The sequence below is a fragment of the Melospiza georgiana genome, chromosome 2, assembly GCF_028018845.1.
Source record: "Melospiza georgiana isolate bMelGeo1 chromosome 2, bMelGeo1.pri, whole genome shotgun sequence".
Taxonomy (NCBI): Eukaryota; Metazoa; Chordata; class Aves; order Passeriformes; family Passerellidae; genus Melospiza; species Melospiza georgiana.
The window spans coordinates 79,569,735-79,590,906 of NC_080431.1; the positions used below are offsets into that span (position 1 = coordinate 79,569,735).

A 21,172-nucleotide genomic window follows, 5' to 3' on the forward strand; every position below is an offset into this window, starting at 1 on the left:
TTTTATTTCCTAGTGTGCATTCTGCATGCTAATTATGCTATATTTCTAGCATTTTGAGAAATGTATTGTCTAAATATCTGCATCATGATTCTACAATGTTATTGGTTGCTAACTCCTTTCCACCATCGTGCCCTCTAGTGCCAATCTCCATCCCTTTACCTAGAGTCATTCTCATTTGAGGCCCTCTATAGCTCTCCACATCCAGTTTTCCCTAGGTCTCAAAATCATCTGTGTCCACTCGTCCTTCCCAGGTTGACTCCAGTTCCAGCTTTGACACTGCTCATTTTCAATACTCTCACATCTAGTATTTATTCTTGCTGCCCCACAGTTCACCTGGGAGCAGAACTCCTATACAAGATACAGGTCACTTGCCTCAGTCAAGAAGAGAGCAATTTTATGCTCTTCTAAATGTCTTCTTATGTCTCAGTTCAGCTCCAAGTCATATCTGCATACAAAAAGTCAGTGTCACCTGCATCACATTCCCTAAAGTCACTGCTGCATGTACCTAAAGCTCTGGTGAAGTTCCAAGCTGCCTTTCTTGGTCCTTCTCCTCTTGCTGCATTTTGCTTAGTTCTCTAAATATTTCCTCTCTGGCCTTACTGTCCAAGTGAGCTTTTAAATGCCTCTTTCTCTACCTCTTTGGTTCTTGGTCTGTCCTCTCTTCATCTTCATTTTCATTTTCTTTACCCCTCTCCCTACTGCCCCTCCATGATCCCAGCACTTTTCTCTGCTGGTTTTGCTATTTGTTATTGTTAGAAGTCACCAGAAGCTGTTCCTCTGGCCTCCCGGGTGGAACTTGTCTCCAGTGAGCAGTCAGGCAAACACAGGCAACACAGGGGCAAGTGTTGTAGGGGGAGCTGAGGAAAACTGGGTCAGTGTCTGAGATGAGCTGTGCCCAGCTGAACTGTGTTGGCATTCTGACACTGCGCCAAGATATGAAAAATGACTGAGACAAGCTGAGGGAAAAGCGCTTGCGCACTCCAAACTCTGCCTTCTCCTTTCGTAGTAGGCTTGTCTTGATGGGAAGTGGCAGCTTGCTCTGCCCCCTGAGGTGCTAGCTCTGCAACCCTCTGTCACTGCATCCGATATTGTGTATCAATCAGAGCTAGATCTGCGTTTTCTTGGAAAGTCCTGGTGCTGGGGGATGGTAAGTTGCACTATCCTCAGTGACAAGGACTGTGGCTTAGCTGGTGTTCCTGTTTTGTGTGAAGTTGTTCTGCAGGAACACGGTGGAGGTGTTTCAAGAGAAGCCCTTCTTGTTCAGGCTTTCTCTGCAATGGTCCTGAGGTGGTATTGTTCACTAAAGGAAATCCTGCTGCAGTCTGAACATTTGTTACAACTGTCTCCATTGAGCACAGTCATCTGCAGAGGCTGTAGGACCACGGCAAGTGGACCTGATGCCATGATCTGCTGTAAGAGGGGAATGCAAGGCAAGATCATTCAGAAACAAGTGAGAGATGGATTCTGTCTGTGTGTACGAAGACAGCCCTAGGCTCACTGTAAGTGCTTGAATAAGAGGAAGTGGCTTTTGCCTATTTAGATTGCCAGGGAATTTTTTTCTCTTTCCTCCTGACTTGACTTTCGATATACTATTTATAGTGACTGGACTGAGGCAATGCCAGGAAAAGCTCCATGTCCTGGGAACAATTATTATTGCTATCTGTGGGCTAAAGTCCTGAGTGCTGTGGGCAGCCTATCTTAGACAATTCTGGAAAGGGATAATGGTTCCTGTGAATGTAAGCAGCTCTCTGACTGGATGCAGAGGCAGGGTTCAGCTGGAAGTAGAAAGTTTGTGATAGCTGCAGTGCCTGCCTTTGGAAGCCATTCTTTAGCTTCTTGTAGCTTGAGGCCAGTTAGTGTCTACTTTATTCAGTTCGGCCATTTTGGCCAAAATTACAGATGTAAAATATAAGCAACAGAAAACTTAGGCCATAGTATTATTTTTCCAACTATATTTTATTAAGAAGGTGAGAGAGATGTGAATCATTTTTAATCACTGTAAATCTGCTTTGCTTGCAGTATGCTATGTGATTTCATTTTGCTGTTTTTCTTCTGGAAATAGAAATACCCAGGGGCAGAATGAGAGTTTCAAAGCATGATTGTTTCTCTATATCTGCCATCCCTCCTGGAAATAACAACGTGAGATTATAGGTTTATATAGTAATTATTTTTTTCACTAGACAATAAAAAATAATCACTGTGGAGAGATCTTCCCTCCTAAGCTGCTCAGTATTCCACTCCGTAGTTCTTCAGGTGCAATTTCTGTAATGTGAGTGGAACTGGGCAAGCAAATCCCTCCCTTATTCCTTTTCTTCACACTTTTCTGTCTTGTTTAAAGTCTTTTTTTAGGCTCTTCCCTCAGAGGGAACCTGACAATCCTATTCTCATTTCACTTCTGAACATCTGAAATGAGATGTAGTCTAGTGTCAAGAACTTTTCATTCATTGTTCCTTGTCCACCCACCCGCAATCATGTATGTGATGAATGATCTGGCAGTGGGGCAACCAAGGCCACAGGGCTCTATCCACACATTTTAATTGGCTTATGTTTAAGGGAAAACAAAGAATAGCTGAACTTGGAGGAGATCTCTGGAGTACACCTTAAGCCCCTCCCTGCACAAGCAGGGTCATCTCTAGCAAGTAGGTCCAGACTATTTTTTAATTTCTATAAGGAAGGAGACTCTAAAACCCCTTTAGGTAACCTGCTTCAGTGCTTGGTCACCCTCATGGTAAAAAACTGCTTCGTTGTGTTCAGAGGGAACCTGCTGTGTTGTAGTTTGTGCTCTTCACCTCTGGGCCTGTCACTGAGAAACACTGAAAAGAGCTGTCTTCTTCACTTCCTCCCTTCAGCTGTTTGTGTTCATTCATGAGATTGCTGGAAGCCTTCTCCTCCCCAGGCTGAGCAGTCTCATCTCTATCAGCCTCTCCTCCTGTGGGAAATACTCCATCCCCTTCATCATCTTTGTGGTCCTCTGCTGGATTCTCTCCAATACGTTAACGTCTCTAGTGTACTTGGGAGCCCAAAACTCAGCATGGTTTAGTGTTGAGCCTAAAACTCAACAAGTTTAGCGTGAGTCTCCAAGTGTACCCTCACCAAAGCTGAGTAGAAGCTAAAGATCATCATCCTTGCTGCAGAATTCCTTGAAGTGTCCAGGACCTAGAGTTCCTAAAGGCTGGTCTTGCTAGTTAAGACTGATGTGAAGAATTTGTCCTGTGTTACCCACATTTTCTCTAGTCTTCCTTGAGCCACTTCTCTTCTTAGAGAAACTCTTCTCACTTTTGACATCCTGTGCCAGATGTGATTCCAGGTAGACTTTGGCTTTCCTAGCCATGTGTCTACATGTTTGGACAGTGCCTCTATGTTCCTCTCAGGCTACCTGTCCATGCTTCTGCCTCCATATACTTCCTTTCTGTTCTAGGAGCTCTGTTCAAACATGCAGGCCTGTTGGCATTTTTTGCCTGAATTTGTGCCTGTTGGGATGGAGTGCTTTTGCACCTGGAAGAGGTAATCCTTGCACATGAACTAGTTTCTTTGAGTCACTCTTCACTCCAGGGTGTTATCCCACGGGACTCCTCCAGATCACCCAAGTGGTCACATCTGCTTGTCCTGGAGTTCAGTGTTGTGAGCTTGCTCTTTGCTCTGGTCACTGCACTCTGGATCTTTAACTCCACCACGGTCGCTGTAGCTAAGGCAGCCTTCAACCCTCACATCACCAGTGAGCCCTTCCTTGTTTGTGAGCATCAGGTCCAGGGAGACACATCCCCTCATTGCCTCCTCTATTGCTTGGGTCAGGAAGTAGTTCCCAATCCTTTCCAGGAACTTCTGGAGCCCTTATGCCCTGCTGTGTTCCTCCTCCAGTACAGTAGGCTGGTTGTAGTCCCCCTTGAAGATCCAATGAATGGGAGGCTAACTCCTGCTGTCAGCTCTGGGATCCATCCAGTTTTTCACGGGTAAACATCGAATGCCGTCTGTTGTAGCCAAGACATCAGTCTGCTCTGGTGTAGCACAGAGGACATGTGAGCATATTACTGAAATTTGTTTATTGGTTTATTACTGGAACAGCTGCAGTGAAGTTTTGTTTCTTCAGTTCACTCAGCTCTAGTGGAGTACTTATTAATGAGCCTATGTGGCTGCTTTACTGGGCTAAAGTAAATAAAGGACAAGGGAATATTTGGCCTGGAGATGTTGGAAGGAAGAGATGTAAATGGCAACTGTATCAAAATCATTTCATAAACAGGCCTGGTTCCTTCTTAAATGTGGTTAGGCTTTTTGCTTTTGTGTTTTGTTTTGTTTTGTTTTGTTTTTGGGGGTTTTTTTTTGTTGTTTTTTTTTTTTGTCTTCTGCTTGTATTTGAAGTTTTTCTCAGAAGCGTGCTACTTTAGTTGGTGGAAATATTCTTGTTTAAACCTGTAATTTGCTGTAAAGTCACCTGTTCTCATGCTGTCATTACTCTTGAACCTAAATAAACAATTCTTCATTGAGTGACTCTCACGGTTCTGGGATTGCACTCAAAAATAGATGCAGCCTCAGTGAGTAAGAGATCTCTTAGGTAGCAAGGAATCAGCTCAGTGTCACAAGACTAAAGGCATTGGACCCTGGGCAGTGCGTGGGGAGACAGCAATAACCTACTTTTACATATGGTTCAGACATATAATGCCAAGCACAGTGCATGGACAGTAAAATTAGATTTTGTGAGGCAGTTAAGAACAGGTGTAAGTATTTGATCATTAGTGTTTGTTACACATAGCTGTTCCAGTGTTGTCCCTATAGCGGTGTACTGCATCAGTGATACAAGCAGATAATATTGTTAGCCATTAGCTGGCATCCTGTCCCTGTCCAGAGGCTTGTGTTCTTGCTCTGTGGGTGGGTTGGTTGGTTGGTTGGTTGGTTGGTTGGTTGGTTGGTTGGTTTTTACATGCAGCTTTTGAATGTTTATGGTCACTTGGAGTGACTGCCCATAACATGGATGAAATCTTGCATGGCCTTTTAAGCAAGAGAGGTGCTTTTAAGCCAATAGAGGTAACTTACACAGACTGCTTTTCTTTACTGAGGTGGTAAAGAAACCATTTTGCTCCATTGCATAAAACCTGCAGCACTGCACTTGTGCTACTGCCTTTGGCTAATTCATTAACAGTGAATTAGCCATCTCTGCAGACCTCACCCCTCCATCCCCAGGCTCAACAGCAAGTTGCCAGTAGATGTTAAAAGAACTCTGTAAAAATAGATGTTTATCTATTTTAGCACAACATGTTTATTTTAAAATTAATTTTATTTATTAAACACCAGACAAATTCCTCATTCACAGTTTTGCTAGCTTTCCATATGATTTGCAATTGGGCTAAAGGTGAATTTACTTGAAATCTTTTTGCACTGTCCTTGTAGGGTAAATATGGTTTTGTACTTCTGTGGTGAAGTCTGTACCCTCTACAGATTTCCCTTTAGAATCACATACACGGCAGACATTACCATTACCTGTTCATTTTCATTATTTTGACTAGCAGCCAGGTGTCCTACTTGATATCAGGCTGTAATACTGAATGAAAGAAAATAACCATTCTAGAGGGTCTGCCTTGACAAGTGGAATGAATGTATCCTTAGTTCTAAGCTTCAGCAAAAGCTCAAGAGAGAGTTTGATGCAAGAAAAAACACATGAGATAAAATTACTTTTTAGGAAACTAAAGCCATTCACATTAATTTCAGCATTCTCAAACTTGAAATAAAGAAAGATCCCTGAAATTTTAGTTGAATGACTTTGCAGTGTGTTGGATGAGAATTTCCCATTCATACTACTTGTAGTTTCAGTACAAATGCATTTGCCAACAAGTGTGAATATTATATTCTACGTCTGTGGCTGTTAAGAGAGCCTAAAATTGAGTGTATAGTTTATGAAGTGGATAAAATCTTACATACTCTTTCTTGTCCATACATACGGATGTATCGCTCCGTATGGGAATAATTTGATTTTCTGCTGGATAAAGGCCTGAAGACAAAGACAGTTGCACTTTTCTTAACCATCATCTATCACATGAAAAATTACAGTCTCTTCTTCCCCTTTCCTTTCCAAATGGCAATGTATCACACACTGAGTGTTGTCATTTTTTTGAGTGCTGGAAAGAAACAGTGTTCCCCTATCTAATAGCTATCATTCAGAGTTATTGAAGTCCTCTTTGTGGTCTGGCCTGTTCCAGGACTGATCACTCTTATCTGTGTACATTTGGAGGTTGCTCTGTGCATCCTAGAAGAGTTGTGATAGAGAGGATGAAGTAATACAAGAGGCATAAACCTGATGGGACTCCACAGATGTTTTTGGCTGTTATTTCTGGACTGTGCCTGTAGCCTCAAGGGGGACTGAACACATATGATTCTGATTTCATATAACAGCTCTGTACAATATTCTTCTCTTACTTGCTTTCCCTTTTTTAGGTAATTTTTGCTATCCTCAATCCATTGGAATATTCTGCTTGTTAGAATAGTTCTGCTTTTATCTGGGGTCTATCTGAAAGTTTCCCATTCCTTGTAAATGCTCTTTATTGTGAAATTAACAAACCAAATGTCAGCTGCAAATGGACTTTCACCTGAGCTTGTTAGTCTATAAAATCTAAAAGAGCTGTATCTATTTATATAGAAAATCAGCTTTAGAAAACATACATAACAGCAGTAAAAGCTGTATCCTAGCACTTCTATATAAGGTCCAAGCACCTCCTATTAGGCATCTTTGCCAAACCTAAAATGTGCCATACTGCCATATTGTTAATAAATTATTTTTTCATTTTTCATTTTCTTTCCCTGTAGGATGGATTTCCATCCTTGTTTCAACTTGTTGCATATACATGTTCCTATGCATTTGCAGATTAAATTTGACTAATTAACATACTTTTATCCATTACTGGGAAGTTTTCAGACCTACAGGAAAAAAAATAGGACTGCCAGTCTTAGTGTCTGCTCTTAGTTTTAATCAGCAATGGTAGTGTATATTACTTTAAGCAGTGAAACTGTTGTAGGCAGCATAAAAAATCCAATTTTGTGGCTGTGTTGGGTGTGGGGTAGGAGGTGTGGGTAACTGTTTGATATTTCAAGACAAATCGCTTGGCTGGGATCCTTGACTTCTCCAATTTAAAAGCGCTTTGAGTGAATAGTGAGAAGACAATTATTTGAGGTGGCCAAAGCTGTCTCAGGACTGGTTCTCTTTCATCTGCCAGTGAATCAATTTAAGCAATTACATACAGAATAAAATAAACTGTTTTGAAATGGCAACTTGGACAAAATATGCTCCATAAAGAACCAAAACCAGCAGCAGCTCTATGCAAGAACTTCTCCCAGCAGCAGAAGTTAAATGTAAATTAGATTACAGTGTTTCTGAAACCTGAATTAATGATTTTCCTGCTTTTGCCTCTCTTATTTTCCTCCTCTTAGCTTGTGCCCCTGGTTTCTTTAAAGTATCTGTGGGAGATGACCCCTGCCATCTGTGCCCTGCCCACAGCCACGCTCCACTGCCGGGTTCCCGGGAATGTGTGTGTCAGAACCGGTACTACCGATCTGCTTCGGACACTTCTGATGCTCCCTGCACTGGTAAGTGTTTGGATGAAGTGTTTGAAAGCAAGAAAGGAAGTTAATGAGAGAGAAATGTGCCCAAATTATTTGGGGGAAGGGGTTGCAATTCCACTCTTCTCAAGACCTTTGAGATAACCCAAAACTTCCCTTTGCTCCTGCACCTGACTACAGAGTGATGGTGTGAGAATGATGATTCTTGGGTTTCATTACAGCCTTCAGAGGAAAATGTTCTGTAAATAATGTTTCCCTTACCCCTCCCTGTTACTGAGCTGAGCCTCTCTGTCCCTCCCCTTCCCATCTTGCTTTGTGTCTGTGCCCAGGTTTAGCAGTGCAATTCTGCTGCCTACTTCTACCTTTCTGAACTTTTCACTTCTTAGCTGCAGTGTCTTGTCCCATTCTCATCTCCATGCCTTCTTCTCACCCTCTGCATTTTCCTCCTTCTCCTCACTGTCTCTGTGCCATCGAGGGAAGTGTTGGATGCACAGGATGGGCACTCTTTGAGCTGTCAGTTTACCTCTGATGGCATTGAGGAATCTGGCTGGCACCAGGAGTAATTGCAGGCAAAACTGGTGTCCAGTTCCTGGAGCAAATGCAACAGGTTAACTAAAGTCTGAGAAAGTTCAGAGATAATTAGGTGCCAAAGGAGAGAATTACAGGTCTCAGTAGAGATAAATCTATACTAAGCTTGTGTGAAGTTTAAAATTTCAAGGGATTGGCACTTCCCTAAACAATGACTGTTCTTTTTGGGAAATTAAAATGTCACACCCTTGAAACAAAGACTCTTCTTTGTAATTTTGTTTGTCTAAAATGTGCTAATACAGTTGTTCCTTTGTTAATATGTGTGCTTGATGTAGCAAAGAGTATGTTTTTCTTAGCCTTGCTCTAAGAAGGAACTGATGAAGAGTAAGAATGAGAAGAAGAAGCAACTTGTTCTTCTGTTCTTTTCTCTTTGCTTTGCCTCCTGCCTTCCCTTCCTTCACCTCTCTCCCATTCTTTCCTGGGATTTTGATCCTTCGTTCTGCCTTCTAGGCATCCCCTCTGCTCCTCGTGACCTCAGCTATGAAATCGTGGGCTCCAACGTGCTGCTGACCTGGCGCCTCCCCAAGGACCTGGGCGGCCGCAAGGACGTTTTTTTCAACGTGATCTGCAAGGTGTGCCCGGCGGGCTCGGCGGGGCCGTGCGTGCGCTGCGGGGACAGCGTGCACTTCGAGCCGCGCCAGGTGGGGCTGACCGAGAGCCGCGTGCAGGTCTCCAACCTCCTGGCCCGTGTGCACTACACCTTCGAGATCCAGGCCGTCAACCTCGTCACTGAGCTCAGCTCAGAAGCACCCCACTTCGCCACCATCAATGTCAGCACCAGCCAGTCAGGTGAGGAGGCCCCTGCATCCGAGTCCCAAAGCTTCTACTTCTCTCATTCTCATTTGATTTGCTTTTATCTGTTGAATCCTGGACTTTTGTCTTTTTACTTGTGTCATGTGCCTTTTTTTATCCTGCCCTGCTAGTTGCATAGTTTCACTTTTGCCCTTCTCATTCCTGTCTTACCTAAATGAGCTTTCCACTCTTGCTTCTTGGCAGAAAAACTCCAGTTTAGCAGCTGGTGTGATTTTTGGGGAAGAAGCTGCCCTGGAGAAGATTCCAATGGGAGATGTAGCCCTGTGGGTCAGACGAAGCACATTGTTTCATTGTGCAAGAGAGGGGATGCTACCAGGGCTTGATGAGGATTTTGTGAACGCCATTTTTCCAGAGAAGCTATTAATTTTCTCTATCCCCTACGCTTCTCCATTTCATCATCCTATTTTCCTCTTAATAAGAAACGATTTTTTTTTCTCTTTACATGATAGAAATATTAAAATGTGTTGTGCAGTTATATTCAAAAATGTCGTGATCCTTGTAACTAGAAACTAAATGGTGGGGATGACTAAACTAACATACTAATGGGTTGTGTGGGCAGTCAGAGGAGTTCTGTTTCCTGTAAATATAATTTACAAGGACTGGAGCTGGAGAGAGACACATACATCCAGGCATAGAGTTCTGCTAAATGTCAGCATTAAGAGACTGGGCATATGTTGTTCTTCACAAGCATGTATAAGCTAATATGGAGAGGAATTATACACAGCTTGTTTAAGAGGATATAATAAGGAGTAATGTGATGAAGAGGAGAAGGAGGGGGAACATTTTGAACTGAGTGACAGAAAATGTCTGCAAACATTTAGAGTTGTGTAAATGTTAAACTGAAACAAATCCCGTATGAGATTCCAGAGTGTAGTGTGGAACCCCTGCAAAACAAGGTTTTGGCAAAGCTCCAGAGAAGTGCTGTGAAACCAGATGTAGCATCATGGGCTTAGTTAAATCACGTCTTTTCATTTCTGTTTCTATTATATGGAAAGAAAGGGAATATATATATACCCCCCAACTAATTTCCTGCTGTTAATAGATGCCAGAGGGTTGATCTATTTGTTCCCTTTGAAATGTTACCTGACAGACATCAAGTAGCAAAGCACCTCTAGGATCTCTGGTCCCCTTAAGAGGCTGGCTGCAAGTGGGTGATCAGTTTTTATTTACAGTAAAATGTGGCTGGGTAATTTGTATGGTAATTCCAGGCAGTTCCTTTGGCTTCTCCTGGAGAAAGGTGGGTGTTCTGTTAACGTCCTACAGAATTCTCTTTCTTCATGTTTCTCATCTCAGCCTTCTTTATCTATATCAGAGATAACTTAATTGAGCAGCTCCTTCCTCCTCCTTCCCGGAATCACCCAGTCTACCCTCTTCTTCTGTTTCTGTTTGATTTTTCTGACCACTCCTCTTCCAAGTGTCTCACAGTGTCTTACAGTGTCTGGGTGTCTTGAGTATGTTGGGTACTCCTCTCTAAGATGCCTCTCTTGTGCAGTAAAGCTGTTTCAGGGGACAACAACTTCCTTAAACATCAGTGTGTACTGAGTGGCTTCTTTTTGTGTTGGGTCACAGTTTTTTCTTTCCTTGCTTTTCCTTGAGATCATTAGGAGTGAGCTTGAGATGAGCTGCCCTTGATTTGTACTGACAGCTCATACTAACAAGGCCCTGCTTCCTCCATCACGTGGCCTGTCTCATCCATACCCCCTCCTTTTGATCCCTTCAGCAGCTTTTCACTTTGTCTTTGCTTGTTGATGTTGTGTTATTGTAACAATTATTATTATTTCTGTTATTATTATTATACAAGCAGAGATAGAACTTTGAGGATTTTACATGCTGAGAGAAAAAGGGTACAGGAAAACATGAAGGGTATCAAAAAAAAAAAAAAATCAAGAAGCAAAAAGAAAAAGGTACAGTGTCAGGATAAAGGGCCATAGCAAAATTTTTTCTCTCCACTGAATCAAAGATGACCCAAAAAAAGACCCTCCAGTCCTGGCAGTTTCTGAAGATTTTGCTTACTCATACATCAGTCTGAGTTCTCTCTCGTCTTGAAAATTGCTGGTCCAAAAAATACTCCTGCCCCTTTTTTAGAGGTATCTTAGGCAATGATCTGTGTGGAAGCAGTCCTACTTTTTCTTCTTCTCATGATACCTATTCACTCTTCAACTTTGTCTCCAAAACACTGTTCCTCTAAGAGTTTGCTCACAGTCTTCTGGCCCTTCTTCAGAGCATAATAGGATCCCTTGGTTACAGAATGACGTTTTTTCTGTGCAGACTGATTATGATGTTCCTACTCTTCAGTGACCATGTGCCTGAAATCAGAATTAGAAGGGCTGTCAGTGAAAAACCTCCTTTACTGTAAGACTTAACCTGAAACATGAGAGCTGTTTGGATACCAGTAATGAAACCTGTTTGGATAGTAATAGTGTGAAATGCAAATATGATATGCTAATCACCGGAAGAACTGTGAAGAGATGAGACAAGAGAAGGGAATTGCTTTCAGCTCAGGTTTGAAGTGCTGAGGGTGAATACCTAAATAAATGTCAGGAAGTACAGAGAGATGTTGGAAGGCTTTTCCAGATATCAGGAACCACATGATGAAAGGCAATTATGTAATTCTAATGAAGTTATACTTTATCACAGGTGTGAACCTGACACACAAAAATGCAAAGAACGTAAACTCCTACCATATTATCACAAAAAATAAAACAGACTAATCTTTTATTCAGTATTTTAACATTTTCAAGTGTACTTATCAGGGTAAACAAATATCTCTTCTCATGTCTAAGGACAAAAGTCAGGTTTTCATTTAAAGGACTGTGAAAAAACTTATTCTATGCACAGCTGTAACTACCTGTAACTACCACTTTTTCCCTGCAAATTTCACTGAAGCATGTAGTAATGTCTGTTGCCAGAGAAATGCTACTAAACTTATTCGTTCAGGCAGTTCTTACATTCCTAGAAAGAAGAGGAAAAAAGAAAGGCAGCAGAGATTTAAATGTTGGAACAAATCAATGCAGACTTTTAAAAGCAAGTGTATTGGGGTTTTTAGCTGAGTCCGCACATTCTGAGAGCTAGTAGAGGTATGTGAATAGAAAGGTTATTTGACCAGGTTGCCTTGTACCTGTGAAAATATATGTAGCAGCCTTCTGCATCAGTGGAAATCAGAGCAGTGGGACCTGGCTATACCAAAAATCTGTAGCGCTGCAGAAATGAGTCCTAGACAGTCTGAAGGCTTGTGTAAGAGGATGAATGGGGACAAGGACACTTTTGGGTAGTGTCAGGAAGTTTAAGAGGACGTGACAGAAGATTTTCACATGAAATGGTGTGGGAAGGGGAAAGGAATTAAATGCCAAGTATGATTATGAGATTGTGAAGAGAAATGATGAATTGCTTGAAGATGTTTGCTTTTCCAGACAGAGCCAAAAGAGTACAGTAGACTTAGTTGGCAAAATCAGGGACAAAGGCAAGGCATTTTCTAGTTCAAAATGAGAGAGAAATAAGAAGAGAGCTGACAAAAGCTACATGCTGTTGTGTTTTGCCAAGATAAAGCCAGCAGGTACAGCAAGTGGAGTGTGAGTGTTCATTGTCCTCTGAATGAAATGCGTCGTTTTTCAAATGCGCTGTTTGTTTATTTATGATCTAATTGCCAACCTGGAGCACTCTCCAAAGTTCCCAAAGAATTCAGCCTTTTGTTTTCTGTTCAGATAGGAAGAGCAAAAATAGTTTTTTAAGTTTTAATTTTTCCCTTAGTGACATTAATGACATTTTTCAATTTACCCATCTTTAATAGATTTGCCCACCTACGACTGGGAATTAATAATGGTTTCTATGGTCACTCCACAAAAACGAACTATTCCAGTTTCTCTCTCTACTATTCTCAGTCTCTGCAGCATGAGCAGAGAACGAAAGGGCTTGTTTTCAAAATTCAGGTTTCACTTACTGTTCAAATGAAGTCAGAAATCTTTCGAGCAAGTAGAAATATAAAATACAAAGTAAAACATGGCACCTTGTGTCATGAAGGCTATTTTCCTTTTTATTAAGCATGAATGGAATGCATATACAAAAACTAATAATAAGAGAGGGAAGGGAAGTTAAAATAACTGACTGATTTGCCCTTTTAAAGCACTCTTCATCCATAGGGAGCAAAAGTACAAGGTTATGACAGAAGACAATCCAAGATACTTTTAAAGGATTTTGGGTATTTAGAGAAAGGACCAGAACTGAATTGAAATGTGTGGAAAAATGTAGGGCCTTTTCAAAATAAGGATAAGATAATAAACACATCAAGAAGGGAATTTCCATGCTGCATTCAGACTGATCTTCCTAGAAGATGAAGTTTGGGAAACTGGACAAAGCTATAAACAAAGCTAGGGTCTTCATGTCATCTGCTTGGAATATGAGAAGAATAGGATACCTGAAGAGGTAACAAAAGTGAAATATCTATAAGAGACTGTAGAGACATGTTAGTGAACATTAGAGGCCTAGCTGAGGTTGATCAAACCATATGACTTCAGAAGATTGTGGGGCAAGATGGAAGGGGAAGAAAACACATAAATAACACAGATGTAACACACAGGTCTTGGCAGGATTTAGTTTAAATGCTGGTGGAGTGATGACCCATGAGCCAGGTGTCTGATCTCCTCTTGTACTCCACGGGTATCCAGTCAGTACTGCTAAATGAAGGACTCCTCAGAATCAGAAAATGGTTAAGCATGGAAGATACCTCTGGAGAGCATACTCTCCAACCTGTCTGTTCATCAGGGTCATCTCAAGCCAATTGCCCCTGACCACACCCAGAACACCTTTGAATATTGCCAAGGTTGGAGACTCAACAACCCCTTTGGGTGAAGGTGGAGCTTAGCTGCCTGCATATCCCTGTATCCTCTGTCCTTCCCTTACTGAGGAGAGGAGTGACATCTCTTTTCCACTAGGCCTCAGGCACCTCTCACAGTCACAAAGATGATTCTAAGATTATCAAGAGTGCTCTCGAAATAATATCAGCCCAAAGGATGCATCCCATCAGGGTCCATGGAATGCAGTAGTTTGCCTAAATACTCAGTCACCTGATCTGGCATGAGGAAGATCTTCCCAGCTGCAGACTTCCCCAAGGTCTGCACAACCTGGTGTTCCTAAAGGCAAGACTTGCTGGTAAAGACTGATCACCAGGACCCTGCACCACCCAGCAGCTGGTCCACATTTGCCCTCTTTCTTCAACCAGCTCTGCACTTAAAGAGAAACCCTTCTTGCTTTTGACATAGAGAGCCAGATGTGATTCCAGGTGGGCTCTGGCTTTCCTAGCCATGTGTCTACGTGTTTGGACAGTGCCTCTATGTTCCTCTCAGGCTACCTGTCTGTGCTTCCACCCTCCGTGTACTTCCTTTCTGTGTCTGAGTTTAGGTAGTAGCTCCTTGTTCAAACATGCAGGCCTGTTGGCATTTTTTGCCTGAATTTGTGCTTGTTGGGATGGAGTGCTTTTGCACCTGGAAGAGGTGATCCTTGCACATGAGCTAGTTTTTTTGAGCCACTGTTCCCTCCAGGGCATTATCCCATGGGACTCCTCCAGGCAGAACCACAAGGGGTCACATTGGCTCTAAGTATCTTCATGGAATGTAATATGGGCTGAATGTCACATGCCAGAAATGCTCATGGTCTGCTGAGAATGGCACTTGGCTGTTCTCTGCAGAAGTGGGGATTGTCATGTGTTGTTAGATGAGTCTGCACTTCCTTCACATTCCTAACTTACCTGTCTGTTGATTGAGATAGATTTTTAGTCTTGCAGGCACGTGTCTGCTGCCAGGAAAAAATTTGTCCTGCAACTGACAGCCCACAAAATATAGAAGAGTTGGAGTTGTACTTAACTATGGGAGTTGTACTTAACTGGTGTTTGGATTTCTTTGCAGCTTAGCTGGGTTTATGTGGGCAAGAATTTTCCATACATTTGCTATTATTTAAATTGCATACAATGACAACTGCTTTTTCAATCTTAATTAAAGATCTGATCTCATAGCATATTTTTGCTTAGAATAGAATAGAATAGAATAGAATAGAATAGAATAGAATAGAATAGAATAGAATAGAATAGAATAGAATAGTTGGAAATGAACCTATAGTGGTCATCTAGTCCAACTGTCCAGATTGGATTGAATCAGGCACTGTGATTTCAGCTGCCATTAGACAGGGACCTAACATATCTATGTCTATAAACCTCATGTAAAAAGAAAAGAATAAAACTGACAAATCAATATAGACCTGGACACATTTGTGTATACAAAAGAAAGTTTTGAAAGCCAAGTACTGTTATAAACATTTTTAAAAGTTGTCATGGAAACAAGGGAAAATACTCACCCAGCACTTCTGTGGAATTTTGAATGTCTATAGACATAAAATCTTGAACTGTATATTTCCTAATGTATTAACACTCAGAGAATAACTTCTGACAGGAAATATGTACTTACTCCACCAACAATTATGTTTGCCTTGCACATCACCTTAGCATTGATATTCAAACCATGTTAGTAGGAAACTTTCAAAAGAGAAATCTTGCTATTTCTTTTCATTCAAGCGATGGAAGAGCTCCCTGGTCAGTGTTTCATAATTTTTAGGTCCTTAAAAGAGAGGCACACATGTATCAAAATCTAAACTATGTCTCAGAGAGGCAGATTAAAGGCAATCTGCCTTTCAGTGATTCATAGCTGGTTTTATTTCTGAGAGGTTTTAATGGCTTTTGCTCTAAATAGTGTCTGCTTATTAGGTGCAAATCACTAAAATTACTATTTTTAATACAACAGACTGCAGTTTCCTGGTTGCCTCCCCCCTGCCACCATCTGATTACCCTAAGTGATGGACATATCTGGATAATAGGAACTTTCTAGAATGCTGTGGCAAATGGTCAAGAGATACACTTGAGTGATGTTTTTGTTATTTCTTTGTTGACTAATTCTTCCAGGTAGGGGGAAACTTGGGGATCGGGGAGAAATGAGAAGCAAGAGAAGAATAACTATTAGAGCTGGGCAGGAGAGGAATTGTGGGGAGATTTAACTCTGATCATTCTGTGAAATCTTAGAAGGAAGTAGACTGTTACCTGGCAAGGTAGCTCTGCATTTAGGTTTGCACCTCTCCTGAGTGTTTGCTTTGTGTCTCAGTGGAAGAAAGTTAAACTTTAGGGGGAACATTAAATGTAGCAGAATCTGTCTTGGTCAAATGTTAGCTGACCAGTTACCTCCTGACATTTCAGTACAGTATTATTCATTTGCATTTTAAATGCTACATATGGTCTTGGTTAATTGTTGCTCTCTTCCATTCTTGTCACAACATCCTCATTGGCAGGTGAGGTTGTTGTGTAATCTTGTTTGAAGGATGAGCAATGGTAGAAAGTAAAAGGAGTAACAAGGAGTGAAAGTATTTTATTGCTTAGACTCTTACTTTGTTTCATTTACATTTTTAAATTAGTTCCCACTTGCCTGAGCTGTTTGAAGCCCATCTGAAATATGCTTTTCAGAATAATTTTATCTTGTTATTAAAAACAATCCTTTTATCTTTTTCACGATTAATGAGGGAAGAAAATTATATTCTGCAGGTTTTGATCATTTGCCAAATGTCTCTGCTTCATTCTTCACATCAAGGAAGTTTATGTCTATTTTCTAAAACCAGTGGGGTTTAGTGGCAACTTTTCATTGCATGCTTTTTCTGGAGAATTTAAATGTTGCTGAAAATGTTGCATCCATTAGGAAAATGAGGATACCCTAGCTGCCTACCTGTAGGTTTCTTGGCAGCGTGACGTTTTCTTTGCAGAGAGAAAGCAAAACTTGAGAAGAGCTTTGTGGAAAAAGAGCTGGATCCTCTGAAATTGTCCTGAAAGTTTTGCTTGGAAATCTCTTCCCAGGATGAAACTCATACACTCTTAGCTTTTGTATGAACCTAGAGGGTGTGCATGTGTGTGCAGCTGGGTTCATGGATGATTTTGGTAGAAGTGGATTTCCATTCTTTAGATTTTCCATTTATATATATGAAACATATACATATACATGTTTCATATACAAGGCCTCCATTACTCTGGTAGCCTATACTTGATTTTTTTCCCCCAGGAAAAGAATTACAGTCTGGGGGAGGAGCAGAAGAGAAGTAATGTGCTCTGCATTTGTTTTGACCACTGTTGTATTCTTTGTCCAGGCGTGATCTTAAGGTAGTGGCATGGAGCACCTTCTCATCTTGCACATATAAATTGCACATTTGAAGATCAGAATTATATTCCAGCTAATATATAGATAATTTCTTAACTCCTGTGCTGTGTGATCAGTTGGATGTAGATTTCTTCACTTCCTTTCAGTCTTGAGTTGTCAATGACTGTATCCCCCAGCGGAGTAATATTGTGCCTGGGTTTCTTCTGGTTATTTTACAAAGTATTTCATAATGCAAATTAAGGAAAATTAAGGGAAGAGCTGGCCTAAGTTAATAACTCATCCTAAGGACTGTTCAAATACAGCTCATTTTTAAGCTTATCCCTTTGCAATCTCTCCTTTTTGTCTTTTATTCCAGTCCCCTCTGCTGTGCCTATGATGCATCAGGTGAGTCGTACTACCAACAGCATCACACTGTCGTGGCCTCAGCCAGACCAGCCCAATGGGGTCATCCTGGATTACCAGCTACGCTACTTTGACAAGGTGAGCAAAAAGGGACACTGAGCACTTTCTGTCTGGGTGATGCACCCCTGCATCAGAATGAACAAGGTGGGGGAAAAAAAAGTTTCAGTTATGAGGAAGGAACAAACTAGCAATACCAGAAGTTTGTGATATACATGTCTTCTGGCATCGGTCCATCTGCATTTCCCAACTTGGAAACATCTAGGGACAAGACAGATTTTAAGGAAAAAGAAGATGCTTGTTTAAGCTTAAAAGCTGCAGCTAACATTAAGTTTAGTATCAGCTGACACTGATAACAGTGAAAGGAGCTGAAGTTTCTAAATATATTTACTGGAATTGAATTCACTGCAAATCTGTCATTCATTTATGAAGAGAAGTCCTGTGTCCTCATTTATGCCTGGACAGACATCTCTAAGAAATTTTATGAGAAGAAATGCCCTCTTTCATTGGCTAAGTGGCAAATACCTCTTTGTGTGCTGGAATTACAGGGTGGCAAATACAAATTTATCCTCCATTCTCATGTCTTGTCACTCCTAATCCATCTGACTTGAGGGGAAGAGATATGTGGGGCTGTTCAGAGAAACTCCCATTCCATATTACTGGTCTTTCACAGAAATACTTCTGCAGGATTTTGCAGGGCTACTATTTTTTAGTGGCAAAAAGAACTGCTATTTGTGATGATGTGTATAGCAGCTTCCTGGATACAGCTTTACATGTGTTCTTGCTCTGAATTCTCCTGGGGGAGTACACGAGTTTGGAGTTTATAGAAAGTGAACCATAGGACAAAGTTTTGTCTTTCATTTTTGTTTAGATTGAGAGTCTTTAGCAGAGCTTTGTGGGAAGCCCAGGCCTGGGGGAATGAAAAGCAGCAGTGAGGAATGAGTAGTGTGAGAGGAAGTAAGGTCTGGAATAGCAGCTGTTGTTGGGAGGCTCTGTAAAGGTTCAAAGAATATTGGGTTGACATGGAAACTGTCATGCCTTGATGAGGAGAGTGAGCAGTGTAGGCAGAAGTTTCACATTCCTTTTTGGTCATTGACATTCACAGGCGGAAGATGAGGATAATTCCTTGACCTTAACTAGTGAGACCAACATGGCCACGATATCAAGTCTGAGCCCAGGGAAGATCTATGCCTTCCAAGTGCGCGCTAGGACAGCAGTCGGCTACGGCCCTTACAGTGGGAAGATGTATTTCCAGACTTTAACAGGAGGTAAGTGCTGCCTTTTTGTGCCATTTCAGGTCTGCACATGATCACCTTCCACTTGTCTGTGTCCCTGGAGTGTATTATCCCCTGGAGGACTGCTACCAGACACTCCTACTCAACTTGTATTTCTGTTTATAATAATTTGGATATGTAGATTTGTTCACTCAGAGGAGCTTCATGTTGTCAGAGGGTATTGTTTATGCTACTGCCATACTCCCCAGCCCTGCTCTTTGTTGCCTCTGTGCTTCTGACCAGCAGGTGCCATGTGCCAGTAAAAATCTCTTTAGGGAGATGTGGCAGTACATAGCACTATATACTGCTGTAGTTTGGCCCTCAGCTGTCATGGGGACATCTTACAGCTGAAAACTCTGAGAATGTCTAAAAGACAGGTGGGACAGAGGACGCAAAGGTGGATTGGACACAGGTATATGTGCAGGAACTTGCCTTCCAGCAGGATCACCATCCTTTTGGTATGGATCAAAGGTATTGGCAAGCTACATTAAGAGGGGACAGTGGGATACAGCCCAGGTGTAGAGCTAACCTGTTCTTTAGTGGCTTGTCAGCTGTCAGTGGACCAGGGAAGAGAAAGGAAGTGGATTTAGAGGGAACACTGGCTTTTCAGATGTAGGAAAGAAGGTGCTGGAGAAGCACAGTGACTGGGGAGCAAAGGGCTGGTAGTGCTGGATTATGGGAGAGATCTCAGTGAGCAGAAGGGAAGCTGCACAGTTCCTGTCCTCTGCATCCGTGTGTGTGTGTCTTCCTTGGCAGGGGAGCGCTCGGAGATGGTGCAGGACCGACTGCCGCTGATCGTGGGCTCAGCGCTCGGGGGTCTGGCCTTCTTGGTAATTGCTGCCATTGCCATCCTTGCCATCATCTTCAAGAGGTGAATTCCTTGACCTGCTCATGTGCACTTCAGACAGTGGAACTTCCTTATCCCTGCAACATAACCCCGTCCCAAGGGAAACAGCCTGATCTGCATTTATCCAGATGCCCTTGAGATGCCATTCTCTAATTAAGGAAAGATCCTGCCCCATTACTCCTATCTGACCAGCCTCTCCTTTGGTAAACCACTCATGTACTTAGCTGATATTTGGCTAGTTAGCAATATGAACACAAGGAAAGCATTTCAAAGCTGTTACTCAGAAGGTACTTAAATGCATCACTGTGAAGGAGGGACTGTAAATTGCAATTTAGGCAAGCCAGTGGAGAATGAAACAATGTAGTGGAGAAGGACTGGTGGAATAAGTATGCATATCCAGTTATTTAGAAGGTGATAAATACCCTTTCACCAAGGACCAAAACACAAGGGCTCATTTGCTGAAGAATAAAATCTATTCAACCCCATGGAACACTAGCTCATAAAATGCAGGTTAAAGAAAGCAAATACCACTTTCCATTTTGAAAAGAATAAAGGGCATATAAAAGATTGTCGAGATAATCTGTTACAGAAAAAAAAAAAGAAAAAGGACAGAAATTTTAAAGAGAAAAAGGTGAGGGTTGCTATTTTTATAGAGGTACAAAAGTAAACAATGGGGGTTTTGTTATTTGAAGAAAAGAAACAGTCATTACCCGCTCCTTGAATTTACTGAGGTTTGAACTTAATCCCCTAGATTGTCAGTAATGGATTTCTGTGTCTTTGCTCTACTGTGCCTCTTCACAAGAGGGACTTTTTAGCTTTTTCTGCTGACCTAAAAAAAAAATGTATAAACTACTTAACTTTAGAAAGTGAAGTCTAGTTTTAATTATTTCTTTTTTGTTCTATTCTCTTTTCTACATTTGTTTTCTCCTCTTTTGTATATTCTCTTTTAATATTTTTCTTTCTGGAAAGAAAAGAATTATCACATATTGTTATATTTTAAATGTTGCTTCCTTTTGTTACTTTGAACTGTTAAAAATACAATTTCTTGTTCCAGCTGGAAATGTGATATTATGTGCGCAACTCAATAAAGCATATATTTTTCTAAAAAAATAAACAAAACCCAGAATCAGTTAATATTACCAAAACTGTGTTGGGGAAAGACATTAATGGCATTTGTAAATATACATATGAGGAAACATCATAAAAAATACATTCATTTATACTTAAAGAATTATGTACAGTTAATAGACAGCTTTTCAGAAGAAGTGGAGATACTAAATTTCTATTTTAAATTTGTCCTTGATAAGAAAAGTTTGAAGATGCAGAAAATGAAGAACGCCAGATGAAATGAGTAGTTCCTTAAAAGGTCGAACATATCTAGAGTCAAATGCTAAGACTTTAACTTGTTTTTGTAAATTGTTGGTACACATTTTTCAGGCAATATGCACTGTGAAATGTCTATTTTGGCTAATTGCTTTGTTGGCTTTTTATATGGAAAACAATTAATTTGTTAGATAATCTATAAAAAACAT

At 41.1% G+C, this 21,172-nt stretch overlaps 1 protein-coding gene across 2 annotated transcripts in view; it reads left to right on the forward strand.

The window, feature by feature from the left end:
• EPHB6 (EPH receptor B6) overlaps window positions 1-21,172 on the forward strand; it is a 66,447-nt gene that overhangs the window by 37,490 nt on the left and 7,785 nt on the right. For both annotated transcript variants that reach the window (XM_058045394.1, XM_058045393.1), the window contains exons 5-9: window positions 7,414-7,569; window positions 8,581-8,919; window positions 17,476-17,600; window positions 18,625-18,787; window positions 19,550-19,664. In XM_058045394.1, coding sequence (XP_057901377.1) covers window positions 7,414-7,569; window positions 8,581-8,919; window positions 17,476-17,600; window positions 18,625-18,787; window positions 19,550-19,664 — 898 coding nt within the window. The remainder of the gene's footprint in view (window positions 1-7,413; window positions 7,570-8,580; window positions 8,920-17,475; window positions 17,601-18,624; window positions 18,788-19,549; window positions 19,665-21,172) is intronic.